This window comes from Brassica napus, chromosome A10 (assembly GCF_020379485.1).
Source record: "Brassica napus cultivar Da-Ae chromosome A10, Da-Ae, whole genome shotgun sequence".
Lineage (NCBI taxonomy): Eukaryota > Viridiplantae > Streptophyta > Magnoliopsida > Brassicales > Brassicaceae > Brassica > Brassica napus.
The window spans coordinates 12,927,225-12,950,462 of NC_063443.1; the positions used below are offsets into that span (position 1 = coordinate 12,927,225).

Here is a 23,238-nt window from a genome sequence, read left to right on the forward strand (position 1 = left end):
GTTTAATTAATTAGGGATTGACATATTCTTCGTTTATTTTAAGATATATAGCTGACAAAATATTCGTAGGTTTATGCGAGGAAGGTCTTAAGTGGGGATGGTCCTTATTTGCTTTCTCTACTCCAATTGACTACCTAGTTAATCACATCGAGATCTGTCAACTTTTGATAATAATTCATATATATATATATAACCGTTGTGTTTTCAAGGGGGAAAAGCATCATTCATGACTTCATCATTATGTAATTGTTTTGTCGCAATTGAAAATCTTGTATTTCTCTTCAGTCCTTGACCTTACTCGCTGATCAGAGCCGTGCTCACCTTATCAATTTTGGAGCATTGGCCCCAAGTCCCCTATCACATTAGTACATTTTGAGACCTTTATATTCATAAATCATATAATCAATATATGATAATATGATAAAACTATAATTATTTCTTAATACTTTTCAATAATATGACCATTTTTGCTTAGTTGTTGTGAATATTAATTTCATTGTATATGTTTTATTTTGAATGTCGAAAACATTTTCCTACATATAATTTGAGTTTGTATATACAATTTTCAGTTATAACCAAAATATAACTTTTGCCATTAATTTTTATAAGATTAATTTTTCTTAAAAATAATTTTAAAATATAAAATTAAAAAAATAATTTATTTTTTTGGTTCGTATTAAAAAAAATTAATATACATATTTAATATAAAATAAATTATTTTTGCCCTAGGCCTCTAATAACCTTCGCACGGCACTGTCGAATGATTCACATCGTATTTAAAGTACACAAAATGGTTACAACGTTTCGTAATTGTATGCCTATGAAATCTTAAAAAATCTTGACCGAGCATATATTTCTGACGCATATTCCGTATTCGTTCAACAATTACGGTCCTCATAACATAATTGTAACTATTCTTATGTCTTAACCTAACTAGTGAATTGGTATGTTCAAAAACTTATAGACGACAATCTGAAACATTTTACCAGAAAATCATCATATATAGACAAGATTTAAACGCCTAAAGTATCACTATTTAAATAAAATGCAGTATGACTGGACCTCTGTTATACTGTACATGTTCCATTGATCAATGTATGTCTATCTGATCTTGAAATCACTAATGAAATTCAAGGCGTTAAAGATCGTCAGGTTCAACAGACTGTATAGACCTACATGGCTTAGTCGCATATTAATTGCCATTCTTTTCTATTTTTGTTAGTGTTTTAGTTCGTTTAAATTAAATACCGTCTCGTGAAATAAATCTCTCAGAATTAGGTTTTCAACTGTTATACTTATACCCCATAGATCAAATAAAAGCAGGCCTGACACGTACTCGTTTGTGTGTTTGAATGTATATATGTCAAGTATTTTATACAACAGATGCCCTCCTATAGGGTAGGCTGTCTTTTTCATTCTATAGCTCTAGAACGGCTGCCATATATATATACAAAGATATCACAAAGCACCAACAAAATCAAAAGAATAAATAAGAACAAAAACTTAAGTTAGTTATATTCTTCTTATGCAAAGATGAATCAAAGAGGCCTTATGATGAATACTGGAGAATGGTCCATGTCTTGTTGCTCCGAGACCAACTCTAGTTCCACAATCTACACTAACTCCATGGCGGCCGCGACTAGATCATCGGGCGACGACATTTCACTCTCTCTTCTTTTCAATCTCTCTACCATACAAGACAAAGTCCATGAGATCCAATCTCTGGTCAACTTTTTCATGATCTCCCCTAGTAACAATAACCAATCCTGGGAGTCAACTTCGTCTTTAGCCGCGGCTAACGTCGAAAGTTTGGTTCAAGACATCATCACGGCTGCTTCTTCAATGATGCTCACTTGCCAAAGCCTCCAAATCTCAACTGGCGACAACAGCAACATCGATACAAGTCAAACCACAGATGGAACGTTCATGGAGTTCTCCCAGGACTTCGACCCGGGTCATGATTTCGTCCAAGAGTCTTCGACCAACCTTCTTGGTGTCCGAGACTTCGACCCGGATCATGATTTCCTCCAAGAATCGTCATCGAACCTTCTTGGTGTCCAGGAAAGAGAGCATGTTTCGCTTATAGACCAGAGTCTTGACTGGCACAGCATCCAAACCTCAAACCCTAAAACAGATCACCATTATTTTAAATCAAGAACCGGGAACTATGAGATAGTGGAGCTAAGTGTGGAGGATCTACTAGCGAAATACACACATTACTGCCAAATCTGCGGGAAAGGGTTTAAGAGAGACGCCAATCTAAGGATGCATATGAGAGCACACGGAGACGAGTACAAGACACGTGAAGCCTTGATTAATCCAACAAGCCGTGACAAGAATGTCGAATACTCGTCACTCACGAGGCATTACTACTCGTGCCCTCAACATGGGTGTAGGTGGAACCAAAGGCACGATAAGTTTCAGCCTTTGAAATCTGTGATTTGCGCCAAGAATCATTACAAGAGAAGTCATTGTCCGAAAATATATATGTGCAGAAGATGCAACGTGAAGCATTTCTCGGTTCTGTCTGATCTTAGGACGCACGAGAAGCATTGTGGAGATATCAAGTGGGTTTGCTCATGTGGAACTAGGTTTTCTAGGAAAGACAAGCTTACGAGCCATGTTTCTTTGTTCTCGGGTCACTCACCGGCCCATGAGCCGCCGCCGCAGCCTCCGATGATCTCACTCTAAAATATGACCACGGCCGAAGTTAAGTTATAAGACGTATCTCAAATAACTTGTGTATTAACATGATGACTTCTATTTTAATAGATAAGATGTTACAAAAGATTTTTGTTGTGATGGGTGAATGCAATGTTGAATTAGCTTTTAATTATCCCTGATTCTTCTAATTAAGTTCATGGGTGAGAATTTTTGTTGATCTATACATTCTCTGATTTTATCTCATTCCATTAAATTATATACTTGTTCTGTTTCATAATATATGATATATTGTGCATATCATATATAATAAGAAATTTACATTTTCTAAAGAGTATAATTAAATTATAATTTAAAATTAATTTGTTTGATTATAAATATAAATAGTAAAAAAGATAACTGCATAAAGTTAAGTTATTTAAATTTACGAAAACATTTATATTTTGAAACAACGAATATCTCCTAAACCATACTTTATATATAAAGATATATATATTATTATTATTTTTTTTTTTTGATACGTGGTATAGCACTGAAAGTGGTGGTGTTGTTTAACAGGCAAGTCGTCTGATACACATGAATACCAATGATTAAATGATGATGAAAAAACTATAATTGACTAATGATAATAAGAAATTTAGATAAAAGAATGATGTAAAACCAAAATTCTTGCAACACCATGTTTTTAAAAGTCAAAAGGCCTCAAACTTGCATCGCAATAAATCCATGTAATCGTAGCCGTACATTGTTGGATTGATCGAGCATAGCCACGTCAGCCATCCACGCCAAATCTCTGCGGCGGAAATGGGTTATGTTGGCGGGGAAACAAAAAGGGGAAACGAAATATTTTGAATTTCGATTTTTGGATCCCCATGGCTTTACTGCAAAAAGATCTGATCCATCCATCATAACGCCTTCCACATCGAACAGCTAAACTACCGCCACGTCACAGATCCGCGTTTTAGAATCCTAACCAATAAGATCTCTTTTACCATTCCTATATAAATAAAGAGGATCCCTGAATCATTCAACAAATCATCACAGCAAAAATCTCACTGCCTTAAAACAATAAACGTCGCAATGGCAAAGGCTGACAAGAAACCAGCAGAGAAGAAGCCGGCGGAAACCACCACCGCGGCGGCAGCAGAGAAGAAGCCAAAAGCCGGGAAGAAGCTACCGAAGGACCCCGCCGTGGCCGGAGACAAGAAGAAGAAGCGGACCAAGAAGAGCGTGGAGACCTACAAGATCTACATCTTCAAGGTGCTGAAGCAGGTTCACCCGGACATCGGGATCTCGAGCAAAGCCATGGGGATCATGAACAGCTTCATCAACGACATCTTCGAGAAGCTCGCCGGCGAGTCTTCCAAGCTTGCGAGGTACAACAAGAAGCCCACGATCACTTCGAGGGAGATTCAGACGGCGGTGAGGCTCGTGTTGCCTGGAGAGTTGGCGAAGCATGCTGTCTCTGAGGGTACCAAGGCGGTGACCAAGTTCACGAGTTCTTAGATCTCGAGAGAGATTTGTAATGGTTTTAACTAGTAGTCTGTTGTTTTTAAGCTTTTGGTTATTTCATTAGTCTTTGTACTTTGGAAAATTAGTTATTCTTGTATTGGAAGAAATATATGAAGTTCTATTGCCTGAAAAATGCTTCGTAATAGATAAAAGGTGGCTTGTTCGAACTTCAATAACATAATACAAAATAACGTATTCAAGCAAACTCAAAATCGCAATGATGAAAATGGTTTATGGTGACATTATACTATATTCAAATCCTCGAGCTATTAATCAAAACCATCTCAATGGCTAGACTGGACTTCTTGTGTTTAAGGGACCCAATGAAAACTCATGATTACAGTTTGTGTGTCTTGACTCGATGAGGATTATTTCTTTGGGTAGGTTCGATGGTCAGGACCAACATCGCGAGAACCAGTGTTGATGTAAGGTCCTCTAAAAGTTGCTTGAGGAGGTAGCGGTTTTGTTGGATCAATCACTGGTTTCTTTGACGATCTGAGCCACCAAGGAATAAAAGAAGAAGTAAATGTCAGAGACCAACAAAGATGAGAAAAGAATCGAACAGAACATTAGAGAGTAGAGAAGAGATTTTCTTACGCCATGTAAAAGGGGAAAGCTAAGCCTGCAGATGCGAAAACAACCAGACCCGTGGCTACAATGACGTTACGTGATGGTGCCATTCCAAAACTAGCGTCTTTCGTTTTTATGTTGACAATAAGAAACATAAAGAGTAAAGACAACAAAACAAGGATTAAGACCAAAGCTAAAACATTATATCTAGACAAGTTCCGCAACAACTAGTTCAAAAACACGATCAATCATCCTCAGTTGCTAAAATTTAAGACATTATCTGTTCTACACATACGGGATGTTCAAAATCTATCTGAAGATCAAATCGAGATTCAAGTTTCCTCAACACATACAAGCATCTGATATTCAACAATGATATCAACCCAATTTGAACTCAAATTGTTCAGTTGCGATGCTCATAAATCAAAACTGAAAGGCATATATCTAATTTCCGAATCTAACAAATGATTTTCAATTCGGACAAAACAATAAACTGAATTAGAACATATTGCAAAAGATCAAAATCACGAGCAGATACGGAGAAGAAGATCTCACTTGGGATGTGAGGCGGTCGAGTTGACTCAGTTAAGCATTTGGGTATTCAGGATTGGGGATTGATACACCCGAGTCGCGGAGGTCTATGAAACCGGCGATTTGCTCTTTGGGAAATTGATATTGGGCTAGAGATAAGCTTTATTGGGCCTACTGCTTAAACTTGATTTCTAATTCTTTTTGTTATTGGGCCACGTTCATTATCCGAGAAGAGAGACTTGTCGGCAAGAAGAAAACAGACGGGTTGTCAAAATTTTCATTAGTTTAAAAAGTAAAAATCTGTTAAAACTTCAAAGGAAAATGATTATTGATTACGAGTAGGTTTATGGGTTAATGATGACTAGCCAAAAGTGAACGAACATAAATTTATGGTTTTAACATAAAGAGAGTTCTTTATGAATTTATGGGCTTTGAAGTAATATAAAAGGCATTCTTATGGAATGTGACACCACACCTTCATAACTTAGCCACAAAGGAAAACAAAGGTATGCTTTTATTTTTATGTTTTTTTTTTTTTGATAAATCTTTTATTTTTATGTTACACTATAACCTTTTATTTGAATGAAGTGATACAATTTAAAGCTCATTTACCCCAACCAAAATCATATAAAAGATTTTGTTCTTAAAATTCCTATTGTCATGAAACTAAGGAAACATTGAAAATACAAGTTGAGTATGTGCATATACAATTGGATTACTATTTGAACTGCCTTTTTAAAAATCTCTCTTTATTTAATTCTGTTATGTCAGGTTCTAGAGCTTGATGAAAACGTAGGATCTGTTCTTCAAACAATGAACATTACGGAATTTCTCATCTTCTGATTACAAATTAATCAGTTTTAATTTTGTTTTGCTTCAAAGTAAAACCATATGTTTTTCTTTTGTTCAAGGACAGTATAGAGAAAAAAGCTGTCGACAAATGATCAAAAAGAAAAAGAAACGTTAAAGCAAATGAAATAAGGGCAAATCTCCAAAATATCACATTTCTAAGTTTATATCACAAAAATAGCACTCAGAAACTAAAATGATCAAAATAGCATTTTATCTTTTGAAAAATTTAAAATTTTTTATTTTTCAAAATTTGAAATATTATCCCAAAACCTCACTTCTCAACTCTAAACCCTAAAACCTAAACTCTAAACCCTAAACCCTAAATTCTAAACCGTAAACCCCACCCTTTGAGTGCTATTTTTGTGACTTTTGGCCTTGAGTGCTAGTTTGAGAACAAAAATTTGATTTAGTGCTATTTTGGTCTTTTTTTTATGAAATAATTGCAGTGTGGGTTCTATAGAGTACCATCCGTAAGAAAAGAAGAAGAGAAATTGCCATGATTTGAGTTGTTTCCTAAAGACATATAACCATTGGCCAGTTTTTACCATTATAAATAGTCAACGTCAATTATGTAAAATAAGCATCTTCTATTCTCTTCCATTTATATGAGGAGGGTAGTACTTTAGCCATGTACGACTAGTTCAAATAGGAAACCCATCATGATGCTAAGAAACACGAGAATAAGTAGTATTGCAAATGTGAATATGAGTAATATGTTTGAACATTTAAACCAAATAATCAATCGAATTGTGGATCGTTAATTAGCAAATTCACCAACTTGTTGAAATAGTCAATGTTTCAATGCTACGTAAAAAGTATAACTTGCTTTTTTTGTTCTCTCATGGAATATTAGTTTCAACATATACATCATCATGTATATAAGTGCACGATTCTGTATAAATACATAAAGCAAGATTTTTTTTTTTTGATCAAACAAATACATAAAGCAAGATATGCGTCAAAATTACGCAGTATGTGGTTTAGGTAACCAGGAAAAAAGAAGAAGAAAGAAGACAAAGCAGAATGAGATGATGCCAAGAGAGGCAAGAACCTCCCATTGACTGGTCTTCCTTTTTGTCTTAAAAAACCCTAATCCTTGCTCTACTTTTTTTTGTATATGATAAATAGTTACTTGTTTGCTAAGTAACTTTTACCATGTCTGTTCACTATTTTAAATGTATCACTTTAGCTCTAGTGGAAAATGTGTAGTTCTAATATATATTGAGAAAAAGACCAAAATAGCACTAAATCAAGTTTTTGTTCTCAAACTAGCACTCAAGGTCAAAAGTCACAAAAATAGCACTCAAGAGATGGGGTTTAGGGTTTAGAATTTAGGGTTTAGGGTTTAGAGTTTAGGTTTTAGGGTTTAGAGTTGAGAAGTGAGGTTTTGGGGATAAGATTTCAAATTTTGAAAAATAAGAAAATTTAAATTTTTCAAAAGATAAAATGCTATTTTGGTCATTTTAGTTTTTGAGTGCTATTTTTGTGATATAAACTTAGAAATGTGCTATTTTGGAGATTTGCCCATATATATTTGATATATTTGTCTTTATAATATTAAAGAAAAAAGCGATTGCTAATTCCATTTTGAACTCTGAATGAAACCAAACATAAATTATACTTATACGAAGAAACATGTATTTATCTCTTTTTCATCACAAAATTTTCTTAATATAAACAGCTAGTCAGTGAATACGTAACTATATAAACTTTTTCTTTCTTCTTCTAACCAAAATTTTATGCTTCTTCTTAACACGAAATTCTGACAATATTCTTACTTTTTAATATAACAAATAAATAAAGCATCCTCAAATTCATTTTTTTTCATGTATTTATTTTACTATAAATGAACTGGTTTGTAAGAAAAAAATGGATAAAAAAGGAAAGTGAAATAAATGGAATGAAAACACACGTGATTTTGGAGTAATCTGCACTGAAACATCTTCTGTTTATCGGACCATTGTTGTCTCTCTCTCTCTCTCTCTCTCTCTCTCTCTCTCTCTCTCCTTGCCAGAAGAAGAAGCGAAACGACTACAAAACAAATCTGCAAATCTTCTGGTTTTTCATGAGAATTAGAGACTGACGACGATTAGTTCCCCACCCTATGCCTCGCGCCCAGAAAGGAACAAAAAGAAATGATCTTTTTTGATTTCTGACGAGATAACAGAGATCTTGTTAAGCTGTTAACACTTCAAATCAGAACCCAACTCGGTTCAGCTATGTCGGCTGTCCGGTTAACGGCGGCTATCCTGGTTTATTTACTACCGTTGACGGTTCTGTCCTACGGGTTTCCGGCGGCTCTGAAACTAGAAAGAGCGGTTCCGGCGAATCACGAGATGGAGATCAGCCAACTCAAGGCTCGCGACAGAGCAAGACACGGCAGATTGTTGCAGTCTCTCGGCGGCGTTATTGATTTCCCCGTCGACGGAACTTTTGATCCTTTCGTCGTTGGGTAACACTAAAGTTTCCATCTTTATTCTTCTCAACACATTATGTTGATTGCACACAAGGTGTTTGAGTCATTGTCTCCTCAATCAAAAACAGGTTATACTACACGAAACTGCGGTTGGGATCTCCTCCAAGAGATTTTTATGTACAGATTGACACTGGAAGTGATGTTCTGTGGGTTAGTTGTGCTTCTTGCAATGGCTGCCCTCAGACCAGTGGACTCCAAGTAAACCTTCTCTCATGTCTTCTTGGTGATGTTTTTGAATTTTTCTGATATTGAGATTAGTTTGGTGCTTCCTTTTTTGCAGATTCAGTTGAATTACTTTGATCCAGGGAGCTCAGTGACAGCCACGCCAATCTCATGTTCTGACCAAAGATGCAGCTGGGGTATTCAGTCCTCTGATTCAGGCTGTTCTGTTCAGAACAATCTTTGCGCTTACACGTTTCAGTATGGAGATGGAAGTGGCACCTCGGGGTTCTACGTCTCTGATGTCTTGCAGTTTGACATGATTGTTGGTAGCTCTCTCGTCCCTAACTCAACGGCTCAGGTTGTGTTCGGGTGAGTTATTCTATGTTCAAATAGTCATCAGTATGAGACACAACACTTGACTTAGTTGGCTCTTATCTGGAACAGATGCAGCACCTCGCAGACGGGTGATTTAGTGAAGTCGGATCGAGCGGTTGACGGAATCTTCGGGTTTGGGCAACAAGGGATGTCTGTGATCTCTCAGCTTGCTTCGCAGGGAGTAGCTCCGAGAGTGTTCTCACACTGTTTGAAAGGAGAAAACGGAGGCGGAGGGATATTGGTTCTTGGAGAGATTGTTGCACCAAACCTTGTCTTTACTCCTCTTGTTCCCTCACAGTTAGTTCCCTTTATCCCTCTTAAAACTAGTTTGTTTCAGATGTTCTTTAGAGAATGATTGGTAAGCATTGAAAATTGCAGGCCTCATTACAACGTGAATCTGCTGAGCATCTCAGTGAATGGCCAAGCTTTGCCTATCAATCCTTCGGTCTTCTCCACATCAAACGGCCAGGGAACAATCATCGACACTGGTACAACACTGGCATACCTTTCTGAAGAAGCCTATGTCCCTTTAGTCGAAGCTGTAAGTCATAAAAACCTCCCCATCTCTAGTATGCAATTTTGTTCTTGATATCTTAAATGTTTTTCTTAAATTTCAGATTACAAAGGCTGTTTCGCAGTCTGTGAGACCTGTTGTGTCGAAAGGGAACCAGTGTTACGTCATAGCCTCGAGGTTCATCCTCCTCTTACCATCTCTAACCACGTCTTCTTATTGATATCATTATGGTGGAAAGTTCTGAACTTCTTTTTAATAATACTTTAATGATCAGTGTGGCAGAGGTATTTCCTCCAGTTAGCTTGAACTTTGCTGGTGGAGCATCCATGTTCTTGAATCCTCAGGATTACCTCATACAGCAGAACAACGTCGTAAGTACTCATACCAAATCCTTTCACAGAGATCTGTTTGTTATGTTCTTACATTAGTCTCTGCACTCTGCTTTATAGGGAGGTACTTCAGTATGGTGCATCGGTTTCCAGAGGATACAGAATCAGGGGATAACGATTCTTGGAGGTAACACGAAAAGCTTAAGCCTTTTGTTTATTTGAATTCTACGTTGTTTAACACAAAAACATTTGTTATGTTTTCATCTGTTTTGCTCTGCAGATTTGGTTCTTAAAGACAAGATCTTTGTCTATGATCTGGTCGGTCAGAGAATCGGATGGGCAAACTACGACTGTAAAATCTCATCCCTTTAAAATCCAATAGCAATATTATCACATTCCAACACTTGCAAATCTCTCAACTTCCATCTTTCTTTCAGGTTCAATGTCGGTAAATGTCTCTGCGACTAGCAGCAGCGGAAGAAGCGAATATGTGAACGCAGGACAGTTTAGTGACAATGCAGCGCCGCAGAAGCCGTCTTTAAACATGGTCGGAAAGACTCTGATGCTGCTGTTAATGGTAATAAACATGTTCTTATAGCACACAGCGCTTTTACAGAGTTGCCTTGATGTAGTTTCTGTACACTCTTTTATATGGTCGCGGCAGTGTTATTTGTGGTCGCTGGAGAGTAATTATCTCCCGACCGGCGAAGCCACGCAGAAGAAATGTTTAACTTCTTTGTTGTTTGTTTGTTTTTCCTCTTCTTTTTATTACATTGTTATAGTTTTGGATGTAAATAATATTTTTTCTTACTTAGTGGTGTGTGTGTGTCGTTATTCTGATCAAAGTTTTCTCCCCCTCACTATTTTGATATTTTTAATAATAGTATTAAGCGTCAGCATCCCGCCGAAAGGCAAATAAATCATTTGATAACTATACATGTAGTACAGATAATGGAATTGCACATGAACACGTATTTTACACCATTTAAATAATTTCATATAAGAATTTTTTTGAATGAAATTAAAATAAATGATTTTGTCATCAAGTCTTAAAAAAATAAAACTATACTTTTATGTGAGAAGCCAACGAAATTGTATGCTGTATTTGTAAGTAATCCCCTAATTATTACGTGCATTAGGAATAAAATCTCATAATTATTGTACTTACTTCTGTCTCAGAAAGAGTCAACGAAAGCCCTAATTTGTTTTTGGACAGAGACACAACAACACTACCTCCTCCTGTCTTCTTCCTTTGTTCTGTCATCATAATTCGTGTTCCATTCCCACACTTATGGTCGGTTCCCAAAAATTGTATATCTGCATTTAATTTGATGCTCTAAACCTCTGTCTTCTTAAAGTCTCCAACTTTTAGGGTTTTAAAGGGATTTTCACAGATCTCGAAATCTCTCCTCGTCTTTAATCTCTTGACTATCTATCGAGATTTGCAATTTCTCGATTCGGGTCTCTCATCTCCGTAAAAAATCGTCTTTTTCTTCCTGGGTTTAGCTTAATTCAAGCGATGGCGGATGAGAGAGACGGAGGACGCCTGAGTGACGCTAGCGATTATTCTTCAGAGGATGAAGGAACAGAGGATTACAGGAGAGGAGGGTACCATGCGGTGCGAGTGGGTGATACTTTCAAGAATGGATCTTATGTGATTCAGAGTAAGCTTGGTTGGGGTCACTTCTCCACTGTTTGGCTCGCTTGGGACACTCTCAAATCCGTAAGCCCACCTTTCTCTTCTAGAGAGTTCGTTTTTCTCAGAATCGGTTTTAGGGTTCTAGAAAAGAGCTACCTTTGTTGGATTCGTGTAGAAGAAGCTTCTCCTCGTTAGAAATTTACATGCTTTATGTTTGAATTCTCTGGTTATTACCCTATACTTGTGGATTTTAGAAAAGGAAGTTGCTTTGATGGAATTAGTTAGAAATTTACAAGCTTTGGATTCTCTTGTTATTACCTCTTTGAGGTTGTTGTATGTGTTTCTAGTGAACATACTTATGAATGTTGATCTTGAATACACTGATTTGCAGCGTTATGTAGCTTTGAAAATCCAGAAGAGCGCACAGCACTACACTGAGGCAGCCATGGACGAGATAAAAATCTTGAAACAGATCGCGGAAGGAGACGCCGAAGACAAGAAGTGCGTTGTGAAGCTTCTTGATCATTTCAAGCACGCGGGTCCCAACGGGCAGCATGTGTGCATGGTCTTTGAGTATTTGGGAGATAACCTCTTGTCTGTTATCAAGTACAGCGACTACCGTGGTGTTCCTCTCAACATGGTTAAAGAGCTTTGTTTCCATATCTTAGTCGGTTTGGATTATCTTCACCGTGAGCTTTCGATTATTCACACCGATATCAAACCGGAGAATATTCTCCTCTGTTCCACCATCAACCCTGAGGCAGATGCTAGGAGAACCGGTGCTCCTCTTGTTCTTCCAACCGCTAAGGACAAGGCTGTTGCTGAGAAAGAGAAACCGAAGAGTTACACGTACAGTGCGGATATGACTAAGAATCAGAAGAAGAAGATCCGTAAGAAAGCTAATAAGAAGGTTGTGGTTGAAGAGGAAGGTTCTGAGGAAAGTGAGAGAGTTTCTAACTCCGAGGCGAAACCAAACGGAAACTCAACTGTGGAGGGTTCAGAAGGGAGTTCCGAAAGAGCGAAAGAAGCAGAGAATGTCGGCGAAAAGAGTCGGGGGAATAGGAGAGGAAGTAGAGCTACTAGGCAGAAGTTGCTTGCGGATGTTGATAGGAAATGCAAGCTGGTTGATTTTGGGAATGCTTGTTGGACTTATAAGCAGTTCACGAGCGATATTCAGACAAGGCAGTATCGTTGTCCTGAGGTTATTCTTGGCTCAAAGTACTCAACCTCTGCGGATATGTGGTCTTTTGCTTGTATTTGCTTCGAGCTTGCTACTGGAGATGTTCTGTTTGATCCTCACAGCGGTGAAAACTATGAGAGGGATGAGGTATATACATCTCTCTTTCTCAAATCTTTTCATTCGTTAGGAATCAATACTAACACATTTTGGTTTACAGGATCACTTAGCATTGATGATGGAGCTTCTTGGTGTGATGCCACGAAAGGTAAAGGCTGAGAAACAAAGTGTTTTGAACTGTGATATGATTAAGGAGCTCTTGTAACGGGATCTTTTGATGCAGATTGCATTAGGAGGACGCTACTCGCGTGATTACTTCAACAGACAGGGTGAACTAAGGCACATTAGGCGGTTGCGGTTCTGGCCACTGAGCAAGGTTTTAATGGAGAAGTATGAGTTCAGCGAGGAAGACGCGGTTGCTATGCAAGATTTCATCACTCCCATTCTTGAATTTGCACCTGAGAAGAGACCAACAGCTGCTCAGTGCCTAACGCACCCATGGTTGAATCCTGTCCCTAGATCACTTAAATCGTTACCGAGTCCACAAAAACCTAAAGAAGAAGATTCTACAGATGAGAATAAAGCCAAGGAGAAGGATGAGAGGGAAGCCATGGAGGTTGGCGTTGGGAATATAGCCATTGATGGCTCAGAGGAAAAGGTCTCAGCAAGAGCAGGTCGTCAATCTGCTCGTGATCTTCGCACTTGAGAAAACAGAGTCCCTGAGAAAAAAAAAGTTTTGTATTTGTCTTTTGGATCTCTTCTCTGAGAACCAAGGATTTTCCGAGTGTCTCGTTTTTTTTTTTTTTCCTACGCTTGTTGGAAACAAAAGATTTGAAATTTCATTCGCTTTCGAAAACAATCCAGATGATTCATTAGTTTAACAAATACCAAATAGTGTCTCATGCAGAGCATAAGCAATGAGAGCATAACTCACAATTCATCTGAGTTCAATGGAGGCCACCAGAGTAATATATATATCTGACATTTTATGAAATCATCTCTCTCTAAGTAACTTACTAGCAAGGGGGCCTAATGCCACATTGTGTAATGAAAGTCTCTTTCTTCACGGATGTTCACCTGTAACATATACGTTTGTTTTGAGCTCCCTTCATCAGTCTTAAAAGTAAAGAGGGAAAGATGGGGTTTACCTCTTCTTTCACCATTGAAGGTTCAAAAGATTTTGCGTTTACGGAGATAGGAATACATGAGGAAGAAGCCTACTGCAGCTCCTAAGATGATTCCGCCCGTTGTTAGCCAGAATGCAAACTGCGAGTACGATAGAGACTCTAATGAGTTAAGTGATTGTTGTTGCTTCATGAAGTTTTATGACTTACAGGTTGTTCTTCAAGATAGGACTTCAAGTTCATTCCAAATATGCCTGCGTGCACCCCCAAACAAAAGGGGTATAATAATAAGCCCTTTACAATGAACATGGAAAATATAGGAATGGTCGGCCTTGACATTTTGTTGACGGAGCAACGATTTTTTGTCGTTAAATTCAAGATATGGAAGTCGAAAGGAAGGAGCAAGCCTCTATCACAAGTTTAAAGGTTTCTAGAGAAAATGGAAGCAAATCATAAACAGTTAGTGAATGTACCTGCGACGAGAGCACCAGCTGCAACGCAAAACGTTCCGACCTGAAGAAGTAGTTCGAATCTGCTGACCTCAAGTCTCCGAGAACTGAGGATAAGATACAAGTATAACAGTAAGTGCCTAGTAATTTAGGAGGAAAAGAGTGTTGTGTTATCTTCAAAACCTTAGATTGACAGCAATTGAGTCTTCCATTTCCTTTGCAGAATCCAGAAGCCTTTCTGCTTGACCATGGCATGACTCGCATCTGCACATACCAATCCATAGAGTTTCACTACGTACCATATTCATATGCTTCAAGACTAAAAGTTTGTGGCGTGGAATGAAAAGCAAGACCTTTGCAGATAGTTCTCCAAGAGCATTTCAATTTCCTCCTCTTCTTCTGCAATGAAGGCAAAGAATATCAATATCGATACACTCACCTAACTTTGGTGGAAACGTTTGCGGTCTTACCTTCAGCAATCTGCTTATCTAAGGGCAATGAACACTCCATGTCGTCATTTCCTCTTCTAAGTGTGCAGTTTCTTCCCATGATGCATATGCGGCGTATTTCATGTGGATCCTCTAAGAGATCAAGTAGCATTTGTCTAAGAGCTCCAGCTCTCGACCCCAATTCAACCTTTTTCAAATATACAATACAAGGGAACGAACATTGAGTTCCCTGAAGCGAACAGCCACATACATAAACAACTAAATGAAGTGTACCAGTCTTTGTTTGCTAATACGAAGTTCCTCCAATATATCAGCAGTTAAGCGGTTGGGCAAAACCTCAAGAAGAACTTGGACCTGAGTCAAATGGCAGAAAATAAAGATTTAGAGGAAAGGGAGTGGTCTTGAAAAAGGCATAAGTCAATGTTTGGACAAAACTACAGTGTCTCATGTGATGTTTACAGAACTCAAACTTATATATAACAAGGAAAATGCATTGTCCGTCTACAAATGGACGTGTCGTTTTTCCATATCAAAACTCAGTCCAATTTGGAGACATAGAAGCATCCAAATTGTAGAGAATTCACAGTCCAGCAGCTGAAGTGAAGAAGATCTAACTGAAATATACTCACTAGTATGCATACTCACTCGGGGTTCTATATCCATAAGCCTTTGCTCTAACCGCTGTATCCTTGAGATTAGCGCCGATTCCACAACCTTTTAGAAAGCAACCAAGATGATAGAAATCATTATGAACTCATGTTATGTAGGGATGAAAATATATATTCAGTTAATCCAATGACAATGGGGTGGGATCTATATATCATGATCATCATATTTTATTTTAGTTCCAAAATCTAAGATTCTTTTTTCTCCACAAACTAACAGGAAAGTAAAGTATTATCCCATAAAGTTAATTTGCATGAGCTAAAGCTAACCTCGAGTTCAAAAGGCATAGAGGGACCTCCATTCATACTTCTTGGGTTGATCCGAGGCATCAATGTATCAACAAAAGCCCTTCCTCCTCTCCTGAAAATAATCTTGGATTAACGCCAGTAAATGATCCGAAGAACAAGAAGTATTATAATATTACCGGTTATAATCAAAAATAAGGACACGGTCACGCATTGCTATCGCTCGCAGAGAGCCCAAATTAAGCAGAATTGCATGTTCACGGACCTAATTAAGAACAGGTAAGAAAAAGGTTTCACCATTTCTCACATAGAGACAAATATACAGGGCGGTTCTCCAACTCCTTTTAGGAGGGTTCGTAACTGTAGAAAGCAAAATGTACATGACAGACTATAGAGACGTGCTTGTTTAAAGCCCTACTACTAACCAACAGAGATGGCATGGAGTTTGTCATAAACAATGAAGGATCAACACTTCGGATATCTCTTGGCCGAAGACCTGATAGTTAAAAAAAAAGAGAAAGTAGACTTTATCACAGAGCTAATAAAGTTACAAACTTTTAGCAACATGAAGATCAAATGTCATTTGATTCCACAAATGTAAATGTAGAAGAAGAAAAAAAAGGCTTTCACTAACCACTGGACTTGAGAAGCTGTCGTCTGCTAATCTTCCTTGTAGATATTGCTCCCGTCGCCTTCACTTCAACAACCTTTTTTATTATTACACACAGACACAAGGTAAGAAACTTCGTTGAGATACGAAGAAGTTACAGCTTCTAAACCTAAGCCCAAAGCTATTCAGAGGTTTCACACACTAAGAGCATATGTTTAATGGAGGTTTTTAGCGTGGGATTCTTAACGGAATATAAAAACCCCGTTTTTAACTTTTAACTAAAAATGCTAAAAACCGATTCTTATATTCCGCTAAGAACCCTACCTAAGAACCTCCACTAAACATGTTCTAAGCATGGTCGCGGTTAATATTAACAAAAATATTTACATATATCTAAGTACGTATCTATATGTTTTTTTTACTGTATGTTCTTTTGCACATTACCATTCGGAGCCTAAGTAAGAAGTGAAACCATATCTCTGAGAATTGTAGACATGCAATGATCAGATAAAAAGAAGAATTCATAAAACCTCATAAACCGGCTCACGAATCCCCAGAGAGGTAGAATCACTCGAGGAAGATACAGTAGACGAAGAAGAAGAAGAATCGATCTTCTTTGCATCCTCTCTTCCTCCATCACCGCCGCTACTACCATCGTCGTCGTCCTCGTCGCCGCTAACGTTAAGAGAATCGTAATCACCGACGAAATCCTCGGCGGTTGTTGGAGATTTGGCAAAACACTTGGATCTCGAGAGAACCTTGAGTGTTTCGAAGCAGATCATGGATCTGTTCAGCGCGGATAAGTGGAGAGAAAAGGAAGAGGGAGGAGAGGATAATGATCCAGGAGGAGGAAGAAGAAAGTGAAGAGAGGGAGAGGAAGGATGATGATGATCGGAGGAGATGTTTACACGAGAAGTGAGTGTGGATGGAGTTGGAGTTAACGCCATTGTTGGAGAGATTCTTCGTCTTCGCTAAGCTTATAGATGAGAAGAAGCATAAAACAATATCCAACTTTTTTTTTTTTTTTTTAATTATTTGTCACTTTCGAAATGTTTCCGAACCATCTACAGTCTTAATAATCTCTGCTTTTGTGGCATTTCTACAAATTCGATGAATTATACTAAAAATTACAATCGGTATTTTTCATAATTGATTCAAAAGGATAAGAATCTCTCGTATTTACGGCACAAGTATGGTTTATTTTATTTCGCTAAACCAACCAGGTTTTTGTTTAACTAATCAATAAAATAATTAATTGGTCGTTAGCCGTTAATTTTGTGGCGGAGGATTAGTTTGAGAAAAATGGTTCACGCGTGATGTCTGAATAATATTTTTGATGCCACCTGTCCGGTGTTCGTTTCCCTTGAAGAGTTGATTTTTTCGTTTGTTTGAAAGGGGTGTAATCGGAAATAGATCTGGAAAATTGTCATTTAAATAATCAACTTTCAAATTTGATTAAAAAATAATGAAATTTCTCTAAGTTATTTAAAGTACCAACTTAACTTGAATAATCATTTTAAACTTTAATTTAATTTGACTAAACCAAATTAAAAACAATTTTGTTAAGTCTAAATGACGTCGTTTTAATATTTTTTAAAAAAATTATATTTGAAAGGAATCAAATCCATCACCCAAAAAAATTGTATTTGAACCATGTTGAAGATTTCTTGTAAACATTTCTTCTGTAGTCTGCATTAATAAATCGCTTTCTCCGGGACTTGAAACCATGATTTCCTGTAATCTGCAAGAAATTGCATAGTCTGAGGTTCGAATCCAATATCTGGGTGTAGAATCCTTTAAACTTTTACCAGTAGGCTACGGTGCTTACACAATGAATTTATGGTTAGATTAAGAAAAAACTTATTATATATTTAGATGGATCAATCTATTTTTTTTTAAATTCTAAAAATCATCATAGTGATAGCACTAGGATACAAAAAATATTGTAATGCTTCTCGATTAATATATAGGAGATATCAAAATTAAGAACACTTACAACTAATAGATTTCACATGATATCTAAGATTAAAAATAAATGAAAAGCAGAAAAAGTATGAGAGAGATAGAGGCGTAAGCTTTAAGCTAGGATATTCTTAGAGCATGATAATGAGGGGTTCTTAAAGCGGGATTCTTAGCGGAAAATAAAAAAAATATTTCTTAACTTTTAATCAAAAAAACTTAAGAACCGGTTCTTAAAACTATTTAAGAGCTTTTAAAAACCGGTTCTTAATTTTTTTAGTTAAAAGTTAAAAGACAGTTTCTTATTTTCCGCTACAAATCCTATCTTAAGAACCCCCTCATTAACCATACTCTTAGAAACTCTATTACTTAGCTGTCAAACTATAAGCGGTTGTAATTTTTAAAAATAAATAAAATTAAATATTTAATAAAACATAATAAAATAGTATTTTTTTTCTATCAGAGAAACTTAATTTGAGAACCTAATTGAGAAGGTTGGTCTTAAATATGTGACAAAAATAAGAAAGCTGTCATTATTTAATAAATATTTGGACAAAGAATAGAAATATATGATGACTAGTTTAGTCTATTAAAATTAAACAATTTTGAATCAAAAGAAACAAATATCTAAGTATGTTAGAATAAAGTAATTTTCTAATAAAAGATATATATTAAACGACATAGTTTTAATTCAAGTGGCATGTCATTGTAATTATCGAGGAAAACTCAGGACTAAATACAAAATGTACTCTTGTTTTAATAGTTTAGAAGTGCCTTATGGTAAAATCGTATTTTTATGAGATGGATTTCATAGTAATAACGTTCTTTTAAGTTCTTTTGATTACAAAAGATTTATAATTTAAATTCAATAAGCATCAAAAATAAATCAGTAATGAGAAAAACAAGAGATATTTTTTTTTTTTTTGTTGATCAAACAAACAAGAGATATTTTTTTATGGAAATAGAAAGTAGTTTATATTTGTTGACAAAAAAAGTTTTCTTCTAAAAGTAGTTTCTATTACACAAGCGGCTTTTGTGTGTTCTAGGGTTCTAAACATGGCCGCCATGGAACCGTCACCAACACGTGACCTAGCTCACGACCAAAACTCTCCAAAAAACATTCCATTTGACCTAACTTTTGAGATACTCTCGAGACTTCCTGCCAAATCCATCATCAGGTTCCAATCTGTATCCAAGCTTTGGTCCTCTATCATCCGCAGCAAAGATCTCGCAGACTCGTTCCTGATTCACTCAAAGACTCGACCACGTCTACTTTTCACCTTCAAGCACTTCGATTCCAGGCAACGTTTCATCTTCTCTGCTCCAGAACACGACACCGAAGAAAACTCATCCACAGCCAGACACGACATGACAATCTCGGACCTCGTCAGCTACTACATCAAATCTCGCCCTGTGAACGGTCTGATATGTTGCACGCGTGGTTCATCGATAGCAGTTTGTAATCCCACCACCAGACAAATCTTGAAACTGCCAGATGTTACACTCAACGGAAGAGACATGTACGCACGTCTCGGTTACGATCCTGTCCAAGACCAGTACAAAGTCTTGTGTGTGATGATGCATGACGGGTTTGACAGCCGCACAAAAGACAATATAGAGCAGGAGCATTTCGTTTTCACATTGGGATGTCAACAACAAGAGTGGAGAAAGATTGAGTTCATCGACGTCGGAGATCCTTACACGGATGTCAAAGGAGGGGTTTGCATCAGTGGTGGTATATATTATGTAATTGGACATAAAAAGATAGCTAGGTTCGATGTTAGATCCGAGAAGGTGGAGCTTATTAACGCACCACAAGAAGATATGTTAAACGAAGAGGATATCAAAAAAGTAATCGTTTACCATAGCTCAGACGATATCTCAACAATAAACGCTCACTGTTGGACTCTTGTAAACCACCAAGGTAAGTTAGGAGGAACTGATTATCAGGAATTCCATCTTATGCGTTTGTGGATTCAAGAAGAGGAAGATGAATCATGGAACATCATGACTTGCGATGTGCCTACTGACTGGGGAGATTTGTTTAGAGACAAAGGACTGTCTTCTCCGGGAGAGATTCATACAGGAGAAGTTATGTTGGTGTCTGATACGTTGGAGTCGTCTAAGCCTTTCACTGTTTACTATTACGACATGATCAGAGAGAGTTTCAGAAGTGCAACAGTGGAAGGTATCGCGGATAGTGAGTTTAGACGTGGTATCCACGGTTTTGGTAAGCGTAATCGTGATATGTTGTGTTTTCCAGGTCACATTGAGAATATCATGTTCTTCTAACTCTAGTACTCTTGGTTGTTCATGAGCTAGCTTCTCATTTCTTTTATTGGTCATTTGCTTCTAGTTTCAAGGTTGGTCCTAAGATTTTGAGGCCATAAATATTTTAATAAACATTTTAATAAAGCTTCTTTTTTTTTTTGACAATTTGAGACATGTTCATATATCAACTCAGAAAATATTAGGAACTCAAGGTTAATGTTTCACTTGGCTATGTCGAGAAACGATTATGTCTCTTTTCTTTGGATTGTGCTTTGTTATAGAACTCTAAAGATACAGTTTGAAAGAAGTGTTATAAATAATACATGCAAAACAAATCATTATTAAGCATAAAAGATAAGATTAGGATCCTTGTAATCATTCTGTTATTGCACTTCTTCATCATTCATCACCGCAATTGTGAAACACAACATAAGATACATGTTGTATTTTGTAGTAATCTTCACCACCTTGGGTTAACTTATCCTTGAATGCATTTTCCATCCATCCAACTCTTACCTCCTCTAAACCAGTTATGTATCTTAACCCATCAGGAAGACTCTTCAGCTTTCTACAGTCATTGATCTCCAAATGACAAAGATATGGCATGGACTCTTCTTCTACCATCCATTCCTCTAAGTTTGTCGAGTATCGAAAACTCTAGAGTATGCAGTTTAGGGAACCCGGCTTTCGAGCAGACGATTTTCCTCCCTGTGAATGCATTCAGTTCTAGACTAACAATCTTTAAGCTGTGTAGCTTCTCAAGAACTGGCATTGGATCCTCGGATAAGCCACACGAGGATAGTGAAAGAGAGGTGATCCGGGAAGGGAACTGAAGTTCATTGGGTAACTTGTCAATCCTTATATCTAACCTTAACTGGTTAAGTCTTTGGAAACCGGAAACAAGGGCTCCTGCATTGATCTTAGCGTGTTGGACTTGGCTGTTTCTTTTATTGTATAACATTAACTCCTCCAAGTGTTTCAATGATGCACCGAGAGACAAAGGTAAAACTCCTTCAGCAAGGTTTTGAGAGGCACAACAGATCCACCCAGAGCTTCTGCAGTCCAAATGCAACCACTGCGTCTGCCATTAATGCTCCCTACCTCACAAACGATTGATTCTCCTTTTTCTACAAAAATAATGAGTTCTTGTTTTTTGAACAACCAAAAATAATGAGTTCAAATTGAAAAAGAATTGAATTTTCTCATGAATCTACCTCAAAAATATCAACAAAGCTCACGCTTTTCAGCTTCCCACCGAGAGAGATTTGATTCCAGAGCTCAAAGATGAGGAGGACGATGAAACGGTTTATCTTTCGTCGAAGTCGATGTTGCAATCTGGTAAGCAAAAGTCAGCATTTCTATAGTTGACTTTTAGGTGGCCTTCTAAAGTCTAAAGCCAACTAAAATTCATATCTTTGAAGTAACTGCGAAACTGTGTTTTTGTTATCTTGTGTTCGTTTATGTAGTAACGTATTTTTTAGACACAAGTAAATGATGATTTGATTAATGGTGTAACACGAGTTCATAGGTTATTCATATTCTACTTACCTTAAAATGGACGGTGGTGTTATATAAATGGTTTATAAGAAAATTAGTTTGTTTTTAGATGGTTTATCAGAAGGATTTGATGAATTGGTGGAGACAGAGTAGTATCAAAAGGCGTTGATATGTCAAATATTTCAGGCGATCAGTATATTTCAAGTGAAGACTGAGGCTCCGAATGGTGAATGCGGTTTGAGTGGTGCGGGACAAGCGGTTCAACTGTGGTACGGTTTTAATAGTTATAAAAATGTATAAATATATAATATATGTAGAGATTTTTGTTACTGTTAATTGAGGGACAAGACAGGACAATGGTCACACTATTCGAAGCCTGAAAAAGTATATTTTCGCTTTTGTCTGACTTTTATCGATCGAGCGGAGGCTTGCCAATACCGTGTCGCCACTTGTAAAGTTTTCTTCATACACCGCAAAAGAATCCTTTAAACCTTACACACTAACTGATTGATTGATTAGCCAAACATAAGCAACAACAAACCGAACCGAATCAGAACAAACCATATTATATATATAACTCAACCAGTTTACTCAACCTAATGGTTCAGTTCGGTGTGGCAGATGATAAACAAAATACTCCCTCTGTTTCATAATATTTGATGTTTTGTAGTAGTGCACAAAGTTTAAGAATATTACATTTCTCTAGAAAAATATTTTAAAGATATAATTTTAAAATCAGTTAACCAATTATAAAAAAGACTGTAAAATCTAATTGGTTGAACAGTTTCCAATAAAGTTAAAGTTAACTTTAAAATTTCAAAACTTCCTTAAAATCTCAAAACTTCATGTAAATTGAAACAAAACAAACCTTCTAAAACATCATCTATATTGAAACAGAGGGAGTATCAAATATTGCAAGAACTAAATTTCATTTTCCTTTTTTTACTGAACTCTCATTTTTTAATATGACATAAGTATTATACAGTTATATTTTTTCTTTTTTTTCAAAGTATTACAGTTATATTTGTTTCTTAATTTTAGCATTACACCTATTCAATTACAAATAAAATCTAAAGATATGTTTCTAACTTGCACATTTTGCTAGTTTGG

At 36.8% G+C, this 23,238-nt stretch overlaps 7 protein-coding genes across 9 annotated transcripts; 5 read left to right on the forward strand and 2 right to left on the reverse strand.

Annotated features, from left to right (window-relative positions):
- Window positions 1-6: 6 nt before the first annotated feature.
- LOC106370406 (protein SENSITIVE TO PROTON RHIZOTOXICITY 2-like) lies at window positions 7-2,956 on the forward strand. The gene has a single exon (XM_013810416.3). It carries the CDS (start codon window positions 1,534-1,536, stop codon window positions 2,689-2,691), a length of 1,158 nt encoding a protein of 385 aa, XP_013665870.2. The 5' UTR covers window positions 7-1,533; the 3' UTR covers window positions 2,692-2,956.
- Window positions 2,957-3,678: 722 nt separating this feature from the next.
- On the forward strand, window positions 3,679-4,306 carry LOC106371632 (histone H2B.10). Its single transcript, XM_013811711.3, has one exon. It carries the CDS (start codon window positions 3,742-3,744, stop codon window positions 4,165-4,167), a length of 426 nt encoding a protein of 141 aa, XP_013667165.1. The 5' UTR covers window positions 3,679-3,741; the 3' UTR covers window positions 4,168-4,306.
- Window positions 4,307-4,316: 10 nt separating this feature from the next.
- On the reverse strand, window positions 4,317-5,461 carry LOC125579218. Of its 2 annotated transcripts, none has more exons than XM_048743045.1 (3): window positions 5,299-5,461; window positions 4,771-4,873; window positions 4,317-4,668 (listed from the first exon to the last, which is right to left on the reverse strand). In XM_048743045.1, exons 2-3 carry the CDS (start codon window positions 4,851-4,853, stop codon window positions 4,542-4,544), a joined length of 210 nt encoding a protein of 69 aa, XP_048599002.1. In that variant the 5' UTR covers window positions 4,854-4,873; window positions 5,299-5,461; the 3' UTR covers window positions 4,317-4,541. The 2 variants fall into 2 exon arrangements, with proteins under 2 accessions (XP_048599002.1, XP_048599003.1); XM_048743046.1 differs by having other exon boundaries at window positions 4,771-4,867; window positions 5,299-5,435.
- Window positions 5,462-8,051: 2,590 nt separating this feature from the next.
- LOC106371634 (aspartic proteinase 36-like) lies at window positions 8,052-10,796 on the forward strand. 2 transcript variants are annotated; one of them, XM_048743048.1, is made up of 11 exons: window positions 8,053-8,578; window positions 8,671-8,800; window positions 8,883-9,133; window positions 9,209-9,436; window positions 9,518-9,680; window positions 9,757-9,830; window positions 9,928-10,024; window positions 10,103-10,169; window positions 10,263-10,334; window positions 10,420-10,559; window positions 10,615-10,796. In XM_048743048.1, the coding sequence occupies exons 1-11, from the start codon at window positions 8,346-8,348 to the stop codon at window positions 10,711-10,713; spliced, it is 1,554 nt and encodes a 517-aa protein (XP_048599005.1). In that variant the 5' UTR covers window positions 8,053-8,345; the 3' UTR covers window positions 10,714-10,796. The 2 variants fall into 2 exon arrangements, with proteins under 2 accessions (XP_048599004.1, XP_048599005.1); XM_048743047.1 differs by having other exon boundaries at window positions 8,052-8,578; window positions 10,420-10,796.
- A 378-nt stretch (window positions 10,797-11,174) lies between these two features.
- On the forward strand, window positions 11,175-13,717 carry LOC106371635 (SRSF protein kinase 1-like). Its single transcript, XM_013811714.3, has 4 exons — window positions 11,175-11,705; window positions 12,013-12,948; window positions 13,019-13,066; window positions 13,142-13,717. The coding sequence occupies exons 1-4, from the start codon at window positions 11,502-11,504 to the stop codon at window positions 13,562-13,564; spliced, it is 1,611 nt and encodes a 536-aa protein (XP_013667168.2). The 5' UTR covers window positions 11,175-11,501; the 3' UTR covers window positions 13,565-13,717.
- On the reverse strand, window positions 13,687-17,438 carry LOC106371636 (magnesium transporter MRS2-11, chloroplastic). Its single transcript, XM_048743049.1, has 14 exons — window positions 16,932-17,438; window positions 16,426-16,498; window positions 16,217-16,287; window positions 15,971-16,056; window positions 15,816-15,906; window positions 15,526-15,594; window positions 15,154-15,234; window positions 14,902-15,067; window positions 14,785-14,830; window positions 14,615-14,695; window positions 14,456-14,538; window positions 14,193-14,236; window positions 14,007-14,124; window positions 13,687-13,935 (listed from the first exon to the last, which is right to left on the reverse strand). Exons 1-13 carry the CDS (start codon window positions 17,346-17,348, stop codon window positions 14,029-14,031), a joined length of 1,404 nt encoding a protein of 467 aa, XP_048599006.1. The 5' UTR covers window positions 17,349-17,438; the 3' UTR covers window positions 13,687-13,935; window positions 14,007-14,028.
- Window positions 17,439-19,134: 1,696 nt separating this feature from the next.
- Window positions 19,135-20,751, forward strand: LOC106370407 (F-box protein At1g30790-like). Its single transcript, XM_013810417.3, has one exon. It carries the CDS (start codon window positions 19,417-19,419, stop codon window positions 20,650-20,652), a length of 1,236 nt encoding a protein of 411 aa, XP_013665871.2. The 5' UTR covers window positions 19,135-19,416; the 3' UTR covers window positions 20,653-20,751.
- Window positions 20,752-23,238: the final 2,487 nt, after the last annotated feature.

Bases quoted from the DNA above. Each gene is read 5' to 3' on its own strand.
- LOC106371635 (XM_013811714.3), top strand. From the start codon at position 11,502: ATGGCGGATGAGAGAGACGGAGGACGCCTGAGTGACGCTAGCGATTAT. The intron at 11,706-12,012 runs GTAAGCCCACCT...ACTGATTTGCAG, and splicing joins CTTGGGACACTCTCAAATCC to CGTTATGTAGCTTTGAAAAT. The intron at 12,949-13,018 runs GTATATACATCT...TTTGGTTTACAG, and splicing joins AAAACTATGAGAGGGATGAG to GATCACTTAGCATTGATGAT.
- LOC106370407 (XM_013810417.3), top strand. From the start codon at position 19,417: ATGGCCGCCATGGAACCGTCACCAACACGTGACCTAGCTCACGACCAA.
- LOC106371634 (XM_048743048.1), top strand. From the start codon at position 8,346: ATGTCGGCTGTCCGGTTAACGGCGGCTATCCTGGTTTATTTACTACCG. The intron at 9,437-9,517 runs GTTAGTTCCCTT...TGAAAATTGCAG, and splicing joins ACTCCTCTTGTTCCCTCACA to GCCTCATTACAACGTGAATC. The intron at 9,831-9,927 runs GTTCATCCTCCT...TTTAATGATCAG, and splicing joins TGTTACGTCATAGCCTCGAG to TGTGGCAGAGGTATTTCCTC.
- LOC125579218 (XM_048743045.1), bottom strand. From the start codon at position 4,853: ATGGCACCATCACGTAACGTCATTGTAGCCACGGGTCTGGTTGTTTTC. The intron at 4,669-4,770 runs GTAAGAAAATCT...TTGGTGGCTCAG, and splicing joins GCTTTCCCCTTTTACATGGC to ATCGTCAAAGAAACCAGTGA.
- LOC106371632 (XM_013811711.3), top strand. From the start codon at position 3,742: ATGGCAAAGGCTGACAAGAAACCAGCAGAGAAGAAGCCGGCGGAAACC.
- LOC106370406 (XM_013810416.3), top strand. From the start codon at position 1,534: ATGAATCAAAGAGGCCTTATGATGAATACTGGAGAATGGTCCATGTCT.
- LOC106371636 (XM_048743049.1), bottom strand. From the start codon at position 17,348: ATGGCGTTAACTCCAACTCCATCCACACTCACTTCTCGTGTAAACATC. The intron at 16,057-16,216 runs GTTAGTAGTAGG...GTTCTTAATTAG, and splicing joins ACTCCATGCCATCTCTGTTG to GTCCGTGAACATGCAATTCT. The intron at 14,125-14,192 runs GTAAGTCATAAA...TCGTACTCGCAG, and splicing joins CCTATCTTGAAGAACAACCT to TTTGCATTCTGGCTAACAAC.